This window comes from Amaranthus tricolor, chromosome 10, assembly GCF_026212465.1.
Source record: "Amaranthus tricolor cultivar Red isolate AtriRed21 chromosome 10, ASM2621246v1, whole genome shotgun sequence".
In the NCBI taxonomy this organism is placed as follows: Eukaryota; Viridiplantae; Streptophyta; class Magnoliopsida; order Caryophyllales; family Amaranthaceae; genus Amaranthus; species Amaranthus tricolor.
The window spans coordinates 17,680,710-17,700,605 of record NC_080056.1 but is presented as its reverse complement, the minus strand read 5'-3'; the positions used below and the strand labels follow the sequence as shown (position 1 = coordinate 17,700,605).

General features: G+C 33.6%; 1 protein-coding gene across 3 annotated transcripts; it reads right to left on the bottom strand.

The window, feature by feature from the left end:
• Positions 1-7,093: 7,093 nt before the first annotated feature.
• Positions 7,094-18,165, bottom strand: LOC130825741 (probable transcriptional regulator SLK2). 3 transcript variants are annotated; one of them, XM_057691131.1, is made up of 10 exons: positions 18,009-18,165; positions 14,147-15,379; positions 13,652-13,783; positions 13,515-13,563; positions 11,853-12,067; positions 11,687-11,755; positions 11,018-11,118; positions 9,730-9,823; positions 9,560-9,629; positions 7,094-8,361 (listed from the first exon to the last, which is right to left on the bottom strand). In XM_057691131.1, the coding sequence occupies exons 2-10, from the start codon at positions 15,107-15,109 to the stop codon at positions 7,364-7,366; spliced, it is 2,691 nt and encodes an 896-aa protein (XP_057547114.1). In that variant the 5' UTR covers positions 15,110-15,379; positions 18,009-18,165; the 3' UTR covers positions 7,094-7,363. The 3 variants fall into 3 exon arrangements, with proteins under 3 accessions (XP_057547114.1, XP_057547111.1, XP_057547110.1); XM_057691128.1 differs by having other exon boundaries at positions 14,147-15,213; positions 18,009-18,112; XM_057691127.1 differs by lacking the exon at positions 18,009-18,165 and having other exon boundaries at positions 14,147-17,934.
• Positions 18,166-19,896: the final 1,731 nt, after the last annotated feature.

Genomic DNA, 19,896 nt, shown 5'->3' with positions numbered 1-19,896 from the left:
TAAAATTATCAATTTCAGTATTCAAAAGAATTCCTTCTCCACGAATCTCGTTTCCGTCGTAGCGATTTCTATCTATTTGGTGTTAGTTTTATCTTTCGTCTTTTGATTCGAAAATTTTTGATTATTTTAAGGTCTCTATTTTGCGACAAATGGTGAAAGACCAATTTGGTGTCGAAGTGACCTATAAGCGGGCATGGTGTGCTAAACAGCAAGCCCTTCTCTCCATCTATGGGACATGGGAAGATTCTTATCCTCTTCTTCCACGCTTCTTGAAAGCAATGCAAGTTTCCAACCCCGGAACTATAGTTGAGTGGTTCTTTAAGGAAGATAATGATGTTGGTATGTATGTCCGTCCTAGTTTTAGTCTTTTCACGTGTGTTCTGGGCTTTTAAACCTAGTATTGAGGGGTTCAAGTATTGCAAACCCCTTATAGCCATTGACGGAACACATTTGTATGGTAGTATCGCCATACGTTGTTAATTGCGATTGCTCAAGATGGGAACAAGGGAATCTTCCCGCTTGCCTTTGCTTTGGTAGAGAAAGAATGCATAGCCGTGTGGTCTTGGTTTATGGCGTGTATTCGTAAGCATGTGATGCATAGTCCAGGTTTATGTGTTATTTCTGATAGACATGCGGGCAATCTAGCAACCATGGAGGAGCCGAAATGGCAACCTCCAAATGCCCATCATATATTTTGCTTGCGGCATTTGTTAAGTAACTTCAACCGTCAACTGAGTAATGTGAAGCTGAAGAAGATGTATGGAAGGACTGCAGAGCAAAGAAAACCACATAAGGTCATCGAGGGATTGAAGGCTATTGGTGTTGCTAATCGAAAAGCTCTTTTTTGGATTGATCAAGTTGGTGATATGTGTAAATGGTCAATATGTCATGATGGAGGGTATAGGTATGGTGTTACTAATACCAACTTAGCTGAAGTATTCAATAACGTGATGAAGGGTGTACATTTCTTGCCTATAACTACTCTTGTGAAGTTCATCTTCCACCGTGTTAATGATTATTTTGTTAAAAGACGCAGGAATGCAAATGCATGGGTAATTGGGGGAAGTAATTACACTTCACACGCCACAAGAATTATCACCCGTAACACTAAGAAGGCAAACTTTCATGAGATCGTCGCATTTGACTACAGACGAGGCATTTTTCAAGTTAAGACTGGACGTGGTAATAGAGGATCCGCCAACGGTGGTAAAATATAAAGTGTGGATTTGAGAGAAATGAAATGCACTTGTAACAAACCCTCAATATGTCATAACTACAACTTAGTTATTGTTGAATAGTAGTAGAGATATGGATCCAACAGCTCCAGGCCCTCGAGACCCTAGTGTACTGCAATGCAAGCAGATCACAGGAGCAGTGTACTATGGGATGTCCAGGTTAGTGAACTTAGTACTTTGAATGTACATGCCTTTATACTTTAACTTTATGCTAATATAATCTTTGCGTTTAGGTGTCTGACGTGGAGACCATATACACCAGGCATCCCGACTCTGCTCCCTGAGCCATTGACGCACGGATCATCCCCTACCTTTAGCGAGTGAGGTTGTACGACTTCCACCTCATCGCTTATGGGAGAGTCGATCGGGCGCTAGTCACGGCTTTAGTCGAGCGGTGGCGCCAAGAGACACATACCTTCCACCTACCTCTAGGTGAGGCTACTGTCACTTTACTTGACGTAGCTGTGCTTACACGGCTTCCCATCGAGGGACATGTCGTCTGCACCGTTGGACACCAACTCAAAAGTTGGCAAGATAAAGTCCATAGGTTATTAGAAGTCTGAGCTCCCGTAGAGGTAGCCAAAGAGAGTGCGTTGCGCGTAACATGGCTTGCGCAGAACTTCTTGCACCTCCCTGAAGGTGCTGATGAGGCTACCGTAAGGCGTATCTCTTATATCTTATTGGTGCTGTCTTGTTCTCCGACAAGACTGGAAACAGGGTACAACTTTTGTACTTGACATTGCTTGATGCCCCATGGGAGGTCATCTCCGGTTACAGCTGGGGTTCCGCAGCCTTAGCTTATCTGTACAGAAGACTGTGCGAAGCTTCACGGAATAACGTGAAGGAGATCGTTGGGCCCTGATTATTCTCCAGGTAATTCTCATTGGGCAACCGATGAGGAGTGTGGGACGTGATGCATTTGCACCACCAATTCTTCCACCCCCAAAGGTGTCGTATGGATCGCGGTGGTCCTTTGATAGACGTATAAGGACCCACACAAGATCGGGCGTGGGGTTCTACCGCGATCAACTCGATCTACTTCAAGCTAACCAGGTAAAAACTTCACTACAACTAGTCTTGTAACTATCACATTGCGTAATTTATTAATTGCATGTTCACGTGTAGTTTCGATGGGGCCCTTACCGCGCTGAGGCACACGCTGCATTGCCTTAGCACTCAGGGATCTTGTCAGGGGCGAGGAGAGCCTCTGTACCTTTGATATGCTTCGACATAGTCGAAGTGCATCTCCCTGAGCGCGTACTACGCCAATTTGGGATGGTACAGGGCATCCCACTGCCTTGTGACACAGTGGCGGATCTCCATCACAGCTCACGCAAGGGTCGGGAGCCCAAGAACTGGTTGGAGATCAACTGGCGCCATATAGCTCGTTGCGATCACAGGCTAGAGCTGTTGGCCCAAAGTGCGCCGATCGAGGCTGTAGGTGCACCTACTTCGGCGGATTACATGTCGTGGTTCCTCTCCATCACTCGTCGATGGATGACACCACGAGTTATCATCGCGGCAGCCCAGTACGCTCCCGCAGCATTGACGATGACACAGTTTGTAAGTATTCTTCAACGTTGATTATTATCCATAGAACTTACATGTTATACATTTCATTAATACTTCAGTCTTAATGCAGGCACAGGGCATTGCATATGTCATCAGCTCCACCCAAGAGGAGCCTATTTGGGAGATTGAGCAAGGCATACTCCTAGGGACACAGTTTCAGCACTTCATTCCAGAAGTTGTTGTGCCCGACACCACTATGGACGAGCAGGGGCCATCTCCTCATCATGCCAACGTTCATCTTGAAGAGGTAGACTTAACATGCCCCGACTATGGTGCCGGGTCCTCACAGGGTGCTGGATCATCACAGTATCAATCACCTCCCCTACCCGAGCATCATGCGACGGCCTCTTACTATCGTAGGAGGCGTCGTAAATTGTCGCAGTTAGACAGGGTACAGGAGGAGGATTAGCATTAGTATACTGTTTGTATATATTGAACATTAGTGACATTTTTATATATTGAATATTTGTACATATTCAATATTTGTAACATTTGGACTTTTGTATATAATTTGTAATATATATGTAGATGTATATATTTTAATCGTATTATCACAAGTTTATTATGAATGAAATGATGTTAGGTACTCAGAGTTTTCGATGATGAATCATTCCGCCAAGAATGCAATATGAATTTAATCAAAAACAAACAGACTATCATATTCAAATAGAGAAAATGCTCTCGAAAATTCAACACAATTTCATTCATGTTCAACGAATCCATATCAAATTACATAGTTCATTCGTTAAGTTAAACTACCGTCGTTAACTAATATTGCTTCTTCAAATTTCTCATAATTCCTTCAGTCTCTTCTTTCCTATGTTCCATATCATCTATTTGTCTCTTGAGATTAAATACGTCATCTTTATGCTCTTGTTTTTCTTTTTGAAGCGATTTGGTACCCTTCTGAGCCACCCACCTAAAGTACGTGCATCCGAATCCTTCATCCAAGTAGAAAGGACAAGCAACAAAATCACGGCCAAGATTGACGTCGCTCCAATGTGTATTAATCTCAACTTCATAATCACAATCACAAAGCTCTTCAATAGAATGCTCCTGTGACATCTACGGAACACATATGATATACTAACATAAGTAAACATTCAAAAATAATATTAACATTTATAAATTGAGAATAATACTAAAATAATACTAACATAATACTCTATGTTACCTTCAAAATCGATTAACTAGAACAAGAATGATGGAGTTTGGATACAATGAAGTAGGGAGATGATGGAGTTATTTATAAAACATAATAACAACGGCTATTTTTCAATTTTACAACGGTTAGTTTAAATCATACAAAAAGATCAACAAAAGTCAAACCAGGTCAAGGGATATGTCGCTGTTACTAACAGCGACATTATGTTTGACGAGTCAAACATTAGGTCGCTGTTAGTAACAGCGACATATCCCTTGACTAAAATTTTGACCATTTCTTTTAAGTCACTGTTAGTAAGAGCGACTTTACCCCAAGCCAAGCTTTGGAGTCAAGGACGCTTATTTTTGGGAATAAAGTTTGAACGAAGCTTGTTTTTTGAATGTTAAATAATCTTATTATTTTCAAATTTTCCTAATTTACTTCAATATTATGTTGTTCCATTATAATTTTTTAATATGAGGCCCTTTTAGTTTTGGGGTCCTATGCGGTTAGGCACCCCGCACGGGCGCCCATGCATGGATGCATTTCTCAACTATTGTATTGAACATTGTGTTGACAGCTTGACGTTTGAAAGATTACCATTGCATTGGTTTATGCTTTTGTTTGATATGTGTATTGCTTGCTTCTAAATATCGATAGATATGCTCTATTTTTGTTAAGCCAATTATGTAAAAATACCTTGATTTCAAGCTCTAAAAGTGCTCTTTAATTCCTGATCCTACTCCATAAGTCTTAGAATCCAACTCTCCCTAGTACAAAATACATTCAAAAGAATCCAAAAATGTATTACTTTCCTATTTTTAATATGTAACTATTGTTTTTCTTTCTAACTAAAGATTAGATTACTTAATCTTTTGTATATTTGTGACTTTGTGTATCGATACTAACTGTTGGGAATGGTAATGAAAAGTTAGTGTAATTTCAGTAAGAGTATCTCTTGACAACTTTAATGGTCATGGTTACTCCAACAATCTTCTTTTCTTCTCAAAATTCACTCTAATATATTACTATTTGAACATGTAGTATTAGGTGCTTATAAAAATTGTAAACATAGATCAAACTTTTATTATTATGGAATGACATAATAAATATCAGGGAAATTTGCAAAGAAACACCTTTTAAAACCCCTTTTTTGTAAAGAAACACCTTTTATAATTTTTTTTGTAAAAAAAAACACCTTTTAAGAGACTTTTTTTTAAAAAAAAACACCTTAAATTAGTTTCCGGTGACTTTTGTCAACTTTCCGGCGTTGACTATGACATTTGTCAACTTTCCGGCGTTGACTTTTGTTTTTATTTTTATTTTATTTTTATTTTTATTATTAATATTTTTTTTTAAATTTTTATTTTTATTATTATTTAAAAAAATTAAAAATAAATAATAATAATAATAATAATAATAATAATAATAATAATAATAATAATAATAATAATAAAAACAAAAATAAAAATAATAATAATTTTTTTAAAAATTTTTTTTAATTTTTTTTATTATTTTTTTTATCATTATTTTTTTATTTTTCCTTTTGTTTTTATTTTTATTTTATTTTTAATTTTTATTATTATTATTTTTTTTATTTTTGTTTTTATTTTTATTTTTATTATTATTATTATTATTATTATTATTATTATTATTATTATTATTATTATTATTATTATTATTATTATTATTATTATTTATTTTTTTTAAAATAATAATAAAAATAAAATTTTTTTAAAAAAATAATATTAATAATAAAAATAAAAATAAAAGTCAACGCCGGAAAGTTGATAAATGGCATAGTAAACGCCGGAAAGTTGACAAAAGTCACCGGAAACTGATTTAAGGTGTTTTTTAAAAAAAAATCTCTTAAAAAGTGTTTTCTTACAAAAAAAATTATAAAAGCTGTTTATTTACAAAAAAGGGGTTTTAAAAGATGTTTCTTTGCAAATAATCCTAAATATCATGAACATTCACATTTTTAATGTAATCCTAACTTAACATATCCATTACTATATGTTATAACATTTTAAGTCATATAGGTCATGTTTTATCCTAATTACAAAAGTTGAGGATTATGATGAGAAATAAAAAATTAGTCCACCATATATATATAAAATTTAAAACTACAGGATTAACACACCCATTAATCAAGTGTTATTAAATAATGACATCAATATTGTAAGCCTAAGTAACATAACATATCCATTAATATATGTAATAATTAAATAAATGGAAAAAACTTGCATTATTGTTGATGTTAGCTTCTTGTACAATAAATAAACATCTAACAAAACTGATGTGATTAACAAAATGTAAAAACTCCCACTTTTTATTTATTATTGGTATAAAACTTAACTTACACTGATAGAGCTATAAATAGCCACAATATAGTCCTACAATTTGTACAATTATCTCATTCCAATTTCTTATAATTATATATTTTATACTGAGTATAAATCTCATCAAAAATCATGAAAATGAAAAAAATTATAAGTATAATTGTAATTGTTACTGTAGGATATATAAAAGTGTTAAATGCAGCAAAAGATTCAGATAGTTTTGTGAAGCCAAATCCAGATGATCCATGGTACAATTTACCATTACCACAAGAACCAAAACCTGGTCATTTTAGATTTTTGGGAGGTTGTATTGATGAAATAACAAAACCATATATTAAACTTATTTTTAATTCTATTTTTAAAAAAGAATTGGTGGATGATATCAAGCTTTGTCAAAAACTTATCAAGGCAAATTATAAATGCACTGCTTCTCTTGCAGATATTCTTGGAAAGTTTGATAAGTTCAAGAATTCTTCATCATTTATCATCCAACAAACCAACAATATCTACCATCATTGTGAACACATAATTAATTAATTAATTAAGCTCTAATTACGTTGATGTTCATTTAATATATTTTCATTTCGAATATCAAATGTACGTCCGTGTTTTATGAATCATAATAATTGAAATATATAATAAAATCGTACGATAAATTTAAATTTTGATTTTGATTAATTTCGTATTGATTCATGTTAATGTAGCTTTTTATGATTTTCAATAACCATCACAATTAAGCTTATTTGAGTGTTAAATTTGCATTGAAATCATTGAAATATAATTGGGAATTAAGAAAAATAAAGAGGGAATAAAACAGTAGGTTATATCTGATTACTGATAGATCACAAGTTCAGAAATAAATCAGAAAAACCCAGAACTGATTGCTATAGACTACACACTACTGTTGTGCTACAATTTAAGAAACTTCAATTTAAAAACCCAAAAGAAAATGAGAAATTTGATAACTATCACAATAAACTGTACACAGTGATTCCTGAACACCTATAATAATAATAATATGGGTGCCATTTCAGAATCATCCAGTTAGTTGTCTGCCCCTCAAAACAATCTCACTTCCATCCAAATCCCATATTGTCGTCAAGATCACTGCCGAAAAACCCATTTTCTGTATAATCATGGGGCAATTCGGGAACTATATCATCCGTCATTTGCAAATTTGGCAAAACTTCCGGTGCTTTCTGATTGAATCCACCTCCAGCTGCTGAAGAGTCGCTGTTAGAACCAGCTTTAAAACTGTTGCTCTTACTTAGAACACTAGGACCTCCGCCTCCAGTAACATTACTCGAAGCAGCAGGTGTTGCTGGTGCACCATTGTTTCCGTATCCCATTCCGTTAATGCTTAGGTTTGGGTTCATATTTGGCCCACCAAAGGTTTTCTGTTGGCCCGTTCCGTTATTTCCCGAAAAATCCTGCAGTAGCTGCTGTATCATGTACTGTGGTAAAGCCTGGCTGCCTTGTGATGCATGTTGATTCAATGGTTGATTCTGTTGAGATACAACGCTAACTCGTTGCTGTTGCTGAGCACCCAATTGCGGATTCGGAAACCCACCAACTGGCAAGTTCTGCATTGAGCCTGGAAGGACACTAGAAGGCCCTTGGAAAGAGGAAGACGGGCTTTGGTTCGGATTGTTATGAGAAGAAGCAGCTTCTTGCTGAAGTGAGTTAGCACTTGAATTCATAGAGTTCTGTCTCATCATTATATTATTATAGTTGGTAAGTGCTACGGCAGAGGCTGCTGACCCACTCAATGAACCTCGGTTATTGGCAAGCATATTAGGGCCGTTTCCAATGTTGGGGTTGTTTCCGATGTTGGGGTTGTTTCCGATGTTGGGGTTGTTTCCCATGTTGGCATGCATAGGATTGTTTCCCATGTTAGGGTTGTTTCCCATATTGGGGTTGTTCATTCCTTGCTGCTGCATTGTCATAAGTCTATTCATAGAGTTCCCGTCGGTGGGCAGACCCTGAATACTAGCAAGCTGCTCCATTTCCTGCATCCTTCGAATCTGCAGCTTGGATGCAGAGCTTTGAGGATAACTTGTCAGGCCCTCTGCATTTGAGATGTACGAATTACAATTCGGATATATACGCGTTATAAACATACATCAAAAAAATTTCAGATCACATGAATCAAATTAAACACAGTGCAAGTTTAAATGTTACACAAGGTCCTACCATGTTTGTACAATAATTCAGATGATTTCAGACGACTAATGGATTTATCCAATCTAAACGTCAATGGTTGAAATTTAAGTTACTTTCCTAAATATAATAATGTTCACAGACTTGCTGCAACAAACATATTCACAGAATTAATTAACAGGAAGATCAAGGAACCGCCACAAAACAAAGTTTCAACATTGGCTATTGATTGTAACCATTATTTTCCACAAAACATAAATCATAATAATCCACAAACGTCCACTGCCATGTGAACTTGAGAAATGTATTTCAGAACAGAATGGTAAGTATAGAAACAACAGTGACGAAGTCAGGACAGGACTGAAGACCAGCAGATGACATTGCCATTCTTGAGGAAAACCATTTTACATCGTATGTCAATTAACAATTGAGATATGGCTAAGGCCATACATGCAACAGGAAGTTCCTCAACAGCAGAAATTAGCAATGAACCAATCAAAAAGACCTAAGCCACCTTGGGGGCACCCCATAGATTTTTCTCTCATTGCAGCGAATATTGAATGTGAACGCAAATAAAGAGACTTTTTTACAATCTTACATCATACTTGGAATATATTTTAGAACATTTCTTCAAATAACATTCTACGTAAATTTACACAGCATAAGAATGTGCAAATCACAAAGCAATGAAAATGGGAAATTTTGATTCACGTACTTGGCTAAATTTTTTTTTTTTTTATTACAAGGTAGGCTGAGGGGAGGTGAGGGGAGGGTGAGAATCAACTAAGGACTTTATTTGGAAAAGGTGATACTTGCTCCAAGTAAGATAAGACCCGATTCTCCTTGGTTAAGTAAAATTATTACTTCACAATTGAGCAAATTATGAATAGATTGGAATGTCAGGTGCATCACGAAAGAAAATACCAAAATCAGTTCCCTATACATTTTCAGAAGTTGTCAAAAGCCCCAGAACAACAAAAGATGCTCCAATAAAATTAACAACAGCAAATAAAACAAATTATCTTAAGAGCTTCACATCTAAGAAAATCACATTTCTAACAGTTCAACAGAATACAAACAGTGTAAAAGTAAAGGTTAGGAACTACCTATAGGTCCAACTTTATTATCCCGGCAATAATCTATGAGATCTTTCATGCTGTTAACAACTTCAGCAATCTGTAACAAGATCATGAAATATCAGCCATAATCTATGTGTAGGAGTGTGTGTGTGCGGATTCTCCATCAAGAGTTAGCAATATAACACAAGCAGTCGAACCTGCAAACATCTAACATATCTTTTAGAGAATCCCAAGTCATTGAGTGATTGTAGCTCTAAACTCTTAGCAAGCTGCCGACCAGCTGTCACAACCCTGAACCAAAATGAATAGTTTAAAAAATTAACCTTTCAAGCCTTAAACCGGATACCGGATCCGCTCCGATGCAGATATCCGTTTTTGGATAGTAACACGATTCGGATTCAATCCGAATGAACCAGATATTCAATTTTCGAATAACTCAATTTTACTTATAAAAATAAATAATTTATTGCCCAATTATATATTTTTTATTCATGCTATAATAATAATTTAGTTCTTTGATTTTGGATTATAATGGACAATAATAAAATTGCTCATTAAATCATGAAGTTGCACATGATGTTTGCTACCAATGGTCAATTGGAAACAACTACTAACAAGGGTAAGTTTGCATATAAACGGCCCCCAAAACCCATCAAAGGAGGGAGCCACTTAGTGACATTAGGGAAATGGAATGTTGTGTTATAGTCTGTGGTAAACTTCAGTAAATGAAACCATAGCAGTGAGACTCCATTAACGCCAACAATGAACAAGAAAAATGAGATTCCAATGAACATCAGTAAACGAAAGCTTAGCTAAATTGAATAATAAACATTGTATAAATTAATGAAACATAGTAAGACTTATTAACATCAGAAAACATCTAAACATCAGTAAATGAACAAGTAATAAAATATTGAACAAGTAAATGAGACATAATCAGACTTCATCAACATCAGTAAGCTAGCACATATGCAACTAATTTGTTTACTTTCGATTAACAGTATGTATGTATGCATCACAGTGAGACTCACTAACATTATTATATCAGAAATCATAGGCTAAATAGTGAATACAACATAGGGTCTGGTCACTGGTGCTCATAACTCTGTCATTTCTTTCTCTAGCATTGAGTATTAGTAATTTACTTGGAATTTTCGCTTCATTTTGTTATAATGAAAGGAATCTAAACATGAAAAATGTAAACAAAAAACCAGATACTCGAATTCAAATACTCTGATCTGAATACCCGGATTTTAAAACGAACACCCAATCCAAAATATACAGTTTCTCGAATGGAAATTTCATATCATTTTTATGCACACTTTTAATCATTTACTATTTTACTTTACTTTCAGGAGCTTTAAAATTAGAAACATGACAAAGATATTTAACTCCATCCACATTCACACAGATTGGCAAGCAATAAAACAAAACGTTCACATCCAATCAGTAGCATTTGTTTAAAGATTAATCTTTAAAACGCACATATTACTGTTTGTTTGTAATTCTTGAGAAGACACTCCTTCGGATCCACCGTCAGCTAGAGTGCTTTGACATTTTTGTGCAACCTGAAGTAGCTGACTCACCTGTCATTAAGTACGTAATTGCATTAGCATAGAGCAACTCAAAAGAATAAATACTGCAATAATACTCCCGGAACAAAAACACATCCACTCCAGCAAATTCAACTAATACAAATGAATTCAACAACCAAAACGAAAGATATTAAATAATTGAAACACATTTATATTCACCCTTTTGTTATCAAACACATAACACTAACAGCGATGTAAAATTAGTTTTTTTAATATAGAGAAATTGCCAAAACTATGAAAGAATTAACGAAATCTTCAACATTAATGTAGCAAGTATTATTACAGTTGCAACTTTTCTCCTTGTTATGTTGCTAAAATTGGAAACAATCCAAATATTCATTAAATGACATGTGAAAGATAAGAGCAAGTAGGCATTAACTTCTAAAAGTTGCGTCAATAAAAAATTTACATAAGCAAATTAAGAATAACTTCAACAGACATAATAATACTCCATCTAGGAACCACTCGTTAAGCAAAGACATACGAATACATTCATAAACTTTCATGTTCAAGCTAAATTTCCCTGTCTCCCAAAAGCAGAATAGGAATAAACAAGTACCTGTGGAGCAACAAGCCTCCTAAGAAGCAACTCTTCATGACGTCGTGCACAGAACTCCCATGATAAGATCTGTAAATCAAAGTAGGTCGATGAGCAATGAATTGAAAGTCAAGGAACAACCAAAACTGAAAAGAAAGAAATTGCATCGTAACAGCAATCACCTTACCTTTAGATCCTGGGTGAATATAATTCTCAACTGACCCTCACGGACCACACGAAGTTGCTCATACACACTCTCCTGAACTGCTTTTCTATATTCTAGTATCATGATTCCATTGGCAAATCTACGTTCACGAGGCAAATCAACAATCAAGAGCTCATCTATAATGCCACTGCCAAATTTGATTTCATTTAGTCGGGGAAGTACTTCATATGTTGCTTCTGTTGACACACAAAATAACAAGTTAAAAACAAACTTCATCACACAAAGCAACATTTGCTAGTTAAATGAAACAGCGGAACGTGGTTGCACAGCTATAAAAATCTAACCTATGTTAGCTAATAATTTTTTATACGAGTCACCATTTGCACCTTACCCATTTGTCAAAAAAGAAGAAAATCTACTATCTAGTATAAACTTCCTCCAATCTTTCTAATATTCACTCTATCCAATATCTTTTCCCTGCAACATGAAAGATCCTTACACAGTAGATAATAATCATGAGAAAAACAAGAGTCAAGGCAATTTCAGAAAGAATAGAGCTCAGTCATGATCAACACATATGATTCTACGCTGCCACATTCTAAATCTTCTAGATGGTACAACAACGCCTTTATGCCATTTTCAGTCAATTCTTCAATTCGTCAATCTTTATTCGTCAACATATCTAGCCATTTCTCCTCATTCATGAGTTGAAACTTTCAAGTAACTCTATTCACTTTTATCTACAACTGTTATTTCTATTTCCATGGTCTCCAATTCCATATCAACTTTTAATGTTTGTTGACATCTTATTCTTATTATCTCTCTTTGAGAGAACGATAAAATTTTGGATCAGAGAAAATATGATTTTCATTGTTCTGATTGTTTGGGATAATGTTTAAGATTAAAATCAGATTGATCATTTATCTGAAAGATAAAAGTTAATACAAGTGAAATATAATTGAAGTTTAAGATCCTAGCACACACACCAAGAAAGTCACATATCATTGGAATGAAAAGTAAAAAAATCATCAAGGTAGAATAATCAACCATGACTCGACTCTCATGATTCAGCCATTAGGATACAAACAGTAATCGCAAGTCACCAAACAACAATGCCAAAGCCTATAATTATCAGAACACATTAGCCATGTCAAAATTTTTTAACATAACAGATACTAAATATTTGCACTATTTAAGAGCAGACATATTTCCAAAAAAAAAAATCCACTAGTAACAAACATTAAATACTAGTGACACTCAGTAGAAAATAATTGTGGATATCTTCGCGATCACAATAAGACGCAACTCATACAACCCCTCACGATGTTACTACTCATTTCGTGGGCATATAAATTAAAGGTTGTAATAGACCTTTTAAAACCAAATACATACTAAAAAGAGATTAGAGTGGTTAATATGTTACAATAAGAGCTTATTATATTACTGCATGATTTCAATTCAGTTACCTAATATGGTATTGCAAAAAAGCTCAAAATCCATTATAAAGTAGCTATTTTTTAACTCAATGGCCTCATTACTATTCCATGGGTCACTCCTACTAACACCAGCAAGAACCAAGAACACAAGTTTAGATAAGTAAAATGACTTATCAATAATACAGTAAATCTTCAGATTCCACAACATGACAAAACAAAAAATGCGTATAGGCCATGCAAAACTTACCAAACCCCCTGCCGGACTTGGAGCCACATATGTCACAGTGCCAAGCATCCTAGATTATGAAAGAAGGAAATAATATAAGAACTTAACCCAGCAGAAAAACCAAGTAGTGGGTCAAGTTGAAAGATACAATAACCAACCATGGCTGCCTGTGGAAAAACCCCTAATGCGTGTTGTCCAACATTGTTATATAAAGACAAGCACCACCTTTTCTTAGCACGGGGAGCATAATATTCTCCCACAAATTTTCTCCAATATGCAATAGTATTTTCCTGTTAAGACACACACACATAAAGACCATCAGAGATGTAACTTATGTCTTCAGATACCAAATAACAAAAAGATGATAAAGTGACTCTAGTACATAATAGTATGACACTATTACCAAGAAAGAAGCAAACCACATGAACAAAAAATAAAGGAAAATACGCAAGAGCAAAAGTTTATTCTTTCAAACACGCTGAAGTGTCCAACATTGACCAACATCTAAGAAAGGGTAAAATGAATCGAACATAGTGCACCATACTTACAATCAAAAGTCACTCTAGCATCACTTTTACATATGATATGAAAGGATTTCAACACAAGAAAGGAAAGTGAGACCTAAGAAGCAATAAAACATGTTTAAAACTTACTTTTGGTCGCCCCTGTTGATGATAGAGGTATTGCATCAGACGACGAGCACATACACCACCAGTATCTGATGGGTGCTTCATGGCAGCCATTTGCTGCAAGCTTTGTTGTTGAAGATGCTGCCTCAATTGCTGCTGTTGTTGCTGCTGTTGTTGCTGCTGTTGTTGCTGTTGTAACTGAACACGCTGCATTGGTGGCATAGCCTGCAGCATTTGCTGCTGCTGCTGTCGTAGCCTTTGTTGTTGAAGCATGGCTTGTAACTGTGGATTATGACTTTGCAACTGCATTGGGTCTTGTCTCTGAAGCAACTGTTTCAAAACTTGCTGTTGCAAGATTTCTTCTTGCTTAATATCCAGCCGTGATTTCTTTTGTAACTGGGAATACTGGGAAACATTGGAAGGATCTTGGATGAAAGAGTTGGGAATCCTTTGAACCATAGAAAGGGGAATATTGCCTGTCTGGGATGCCGACAGTGATGAAGCTCCAGAGGCCCCTTGTGGAAACTGATGTTGGCTCTGAATAACTTGTTGAGAGTTAGGGTCATTATGAGAGCCCTGTTGTGCTGTTGATGGCCCATCTATTACAGAAGAACCAGAAATGCTAATATTATTGGATGTAAACGACATTGGTGATCCAGGATAACGCAAGTAAGATTCTGTGTTGATGCTGGCACTTCTTTGCAACTGGGGACCTCCTGAGAAGGCGGAGTTTGCATCAGTAACCAATGAACTAGCTCCTACACTTGCCCCTGAATTTGCCACACTGTTCAATATTGTATGATTCACGTCACCAGAAACCGGACCTAGGTTTGAACGCCCTGTTCCAGAAATTGAATTTGCAGAGTTCCCAAAAGACGAACTCAAGTGAGAGTTAATTACATTCTGAGATTGAGCATCTCCTTGGAAAAAAACACCAGAGCTTGCTGAAGTTTGAGACAATCCACCAGCCACACGAGAAGGTGCCATAAGCGGCACCAACCCCTGATGGCTGGAATCCAAAAAGCTCTCTCGAGCCAGGCCTGATTTCCCCTTTTTTCACCAGACAAAATGCCAAATTTCCTCATGCATAGCTAAATAAAGAAAAAAAAACCCCATATGGATTTCTCACAGAAAAACTCGCAAATACACAATTCGAACTTATAAACACTGCAAGAAAACTACCCAATCCAAAAGCTCTAAACAACCGAAGCAGCTCGGATATACAGTGATTTTTATGTTTGCCCTGATAACCTTACACTAGTGAAAAAACAAACCAACGCTAAAATTAGCAGAAGAATTACCTAGGGAAACCGCAAACAGAAATTTGAACATTCTTTACACTATCCAGTAGCTGAGCCACACAGTTGATTGCACATTTAAATTTGTATGTTTAAGAATTAATTATAATTTGCAATATTTTTGTATGAAATTGAATAACTTAGCACCACTAAATATCATATTGATCCCACTCTAAAAAATTGTAAATCCACCACCGATGCTATCTAACCCTACCCATCAAGTTGAAATCAGACAGCCAACAAGGCAAACTCAAGTAGAATCTATAGGAAGCCATAAATAAAGCATGGTCCTGAAAAACTAATATTACCTCATATTCAATATTATTATCTCGATTTTCTTTTTGAAAACTATTCATCAATCACTCTTAAATTGGGTTTTAATTTTAATATATAAGTTTATATATAGTCAAATGGGATCTTATTTAATTTGTGTTATTTAATTTGTGTTAAAAATTATATTAAGCAAAAATTGACATTTGCTGTGCATAATTCCACTTATGATTTATTTTTTAATAATCTAACTTTTGTCATATATTTGCCCACAACATACCAAATTACTAATAATAGGTAATAATAGAGTATGCTGTCAGCAAACTAAAACACAGGTTGAATTATTCATAGAGAATTAAGGGCAAATGTTGGATTATTAGAAAATAATATTCACCGCGGATGAGCAAAAAGATTGAATTATTAATGTCAATTTTTCCTTTTATTAATATCAACTTATTACAATTTTTACTCAAACTCAATTAGAAATATTAAGAAATATTAAGGACTGAAATACTACATTGGCAAACGTAACAAAATCAAATCATACAAACTAATAATTTTGATGTAAATTAATAAATGGCAGTTTAACATAATGTTGCCATGTGTAATTTTTTTATTGACTGAATGTTTATTAGTAGAGATTTCGTATTGTTTGTAATTTATTGCTTGATATAGTTTCGCACAAATTAAAGGATGCTTGACTATGATTTTTGCAATAAAAAGACTTGTACTTTTAAAGTTTTATTGCCATTTGTATTTTCCTTTTTTACTTATTGAGACAAATTAGTCTTGATTGTTTTGTTGATTGATATTTACTGGATGAAACAAATTTGCATAAATTGATTGATAATTGATAAATACTTGCATTAATAAAAATCATTTTATAATATACTAAACATAACAAATCACAAAATCATTTGCATAGAATCTTCAAAATAATTATAAATAAAATAAATCACAATATAATTTGCATGAAGTCTTTAATTTTGTAGTATTCAAAACACAAAAGCTTTGATTATCTTAAACAAATTTTAATTTTATAGTATAATTAATTTCAGTTTTAATAGATAGTTGCCATATTTATTCCTAATTATTGGCCGAGGCAAAATTGCATTTATTGGGTAAGAGTTGTTTATTAGCTGAGACAAATTTGCAGAGATTGTTTTTCTAATTGATATACTAAATAATCTTGAATTTGGGAAATTTATATTTATAGGGTAACAATTATTTATTGGCTGAGATAAAATTGCATTTAAATAAACTTTAAATTTATCTAGATGAAACAAATCACTAAACAAATTTTAAACTAATTTCAACACTATTTCTATACACTTCAATTCTAATTATGTCAAACAAAATAATCTTTTGTACTAGTAATACAAATTTCACTTTATTGATTTCTATTTTAATAGAAGAATAAATAAAAAGAATAGTTCGTACATTAAAGAGAGGGCAATACTAACACCAACGAACGAGATTATTGATAAGGGCAACGAACATATATTATCACTTTTTCCCGGGAAGAAAGGATGTACAAGAGTTTGGATTCAATAAATTATACTAGTACAGGTTTTATACTAGTACGACAATGTATATTTTAAATTAAAAAATTAAACTTATGAGGTTCCCTGTTGTTTTGAAAATCTAATTTTGTATAGATGTTTACACCAAGAAATCAATGCACGGGATTTATACTATTACGATAATAATAGTGAATGAGAGGAAATATTATTTATTATTTAATACCATATATCTTTTCTCAAGAAAACAGTGAGATTATATAAAATGAATTGTCCTACAGAACCATTCATTTTTTTTCCAAGTTAAAAACTGTAGAGCTAAACCATCTACAAAGAAAACCCTAATAATCTACTAACTAAACCCAAAAATATCCTATTATATCAAAAGTCAGAAATTACCATCATTTTTTTTCCAAGTTAACCCCAAATCACAACATTTATCAACAGCATCCTAGAAAATCCCACAAATAAACAAAAATCTCAACTTATCACCTAACAATACACAAAATACCCAAAAATAAACCTCTAAACTCAAATTACCATAAACCCACTTGAGGAATAAAAGTAAAAGATTTCTAATCTAACAAAATCACATAACTTCAAATAAAAAAAATCACCAAGTAAGTTAAATTACTCATTAACCTAACTTTAATCACATAAAATGAAGAAAAATTAAGCAAAACAAAAAAAATTACAACAAATTTTAAAGTCTTAGAACAAATTAAGTTACAGTGATCAGCACAAAAAATTAACAAATTTTGCTGAAATTGAAGAGAGGGAGAGAGAAAAAGAACTAACCTAAAACGGCAAGGTAGAATAGCCAAAACGACACGAAAAAATTAAAATATTTTAAATTTTAAATTTTAAACAAATAAAAAACGAAAATTTAGGAAGAGAGAAAATCAAAAGGATACCACTTGATTTTATATAGCTAGTTCAAGATGTTGAACAACTGGGCAACCGGTTGTACCTGTAAAATATCAACGTGAACCGGTTACAGCCGGTAAACAAATGTGTAACCGACTGCATCTGTAAGTTATCACAATGAACCGGCAATAACCGGTAAACAACTGGGTGACCGACTGCACCAGTAAACATAAAAGTGAACGGCAATAACCGGTAAAAGCATACACGTGGCAATTCCCAGGTTGGTGTACGTAGTCGCTCAGGTGGTCCCTACTCCATACATCAAATCACTAAAAAATTTAATTGTCTTATTTATTTTTGTAACACTATCTATTAATCACTTTTAAATTGTATTTTATTATAAATTTTTAAGTTAAAATTTAGTTGTGTGGGATCTTATTTGATTTATTTTAATGTACAGTTTATTAATATTAATTTTTTATAATTTTTAATTATATATAATTAGATATATTAAGAATTGAATAAATGCATTGGATAGAGTCCATAAAGTAAATGGGACACCTAAAATGAATAAGAAGAAGTATTATTTTTCGTCTAAATTTATTTTTTCAAATGTAATTCAATCCATCATATCATCATACAGTCTAATAAAGGTGAAATAAAATGATAAAATGTTCCAATAAGCGTGATTATGACATTTGAATTAATTTGATTAGAGAACGTTGTTGACTAAGCAATTTAAATATAGCATGTAATCTTACATTAAATAAGGAAATTCTACAATTAATTTGCAATAATTTTGTAATTGATACATTTAAATCCAGGAATAATTGATACAATAAGTAAGGAAATTATATGCTTGATTTCCAATAATTTTTTAATTTATGCATTATAATCCAGTAATAATTTTGTAATGTAATATTAATTTGCAATAAAACTAAAAAAAATTAGCACTTTGGATGTTTCAAAATTTACTTTGATTGGATTACATACATGGTTATTAATAATAAAAAAAACCATTTAAATAAGATAACGATAATTCGAAATTTCATCATTAATTAAAAATTAGATTCTTTATATTAATTTATACTAAAAAAATCTTTTATTGCACGAGTTTATATACTAGTTATATATAAAATGTGAGCAACTTTTTGACACTATTCATATGAATATACCAACACATCATCTTGTCATCTGCCACATCACAGCCTTTTTTTCCACCATTTATTTCATGTGGCTGTTGGTGCCAATTAGATAGCTTATTTTCATGAGAATTCAGGAACATTTAATGCAGCTTCCAAAAGCAACACACATAATCTAATCCTAAATTCAATTCTTTTAATGCATGCACTGTTCCTTTCTTCCATCAAACTCACTTTTCATTCGTCTACCTCAATCATGCTTGCTTTCGTCTTGCTTTTCTTTTCTACCTCACGCCATCTATTTCTTGAATTCATTTATCATCTTTTTTTCCCTTCAATCTCTCTAAACTCCTTCATTTATCTTTAACTACAATTGATTTTAATCTAACTGTGATTTTAATTTGATGAAGGTAAAGCAAGCTTCAGATTCTTCGTTTTCCAAGGTTAACTAAATTGATTTTAATCTCTACATTTTATATGGAGTATGGAGCTTATTGGAAGTCCATCTTGGATTGTTTTTAGATGTTGTTGAATTAGAAGAGCCCAAGTGGATTTTATCTTCATCATCATCTTCCTTCTCTTTTGTGTTGGAAAGTAAGTTTTAAACTTACTCACCCTCATTTTCTTTTATATGCATGTTGATGTAAAGGTTAGATAAACCTTTAATTGAAATTTAT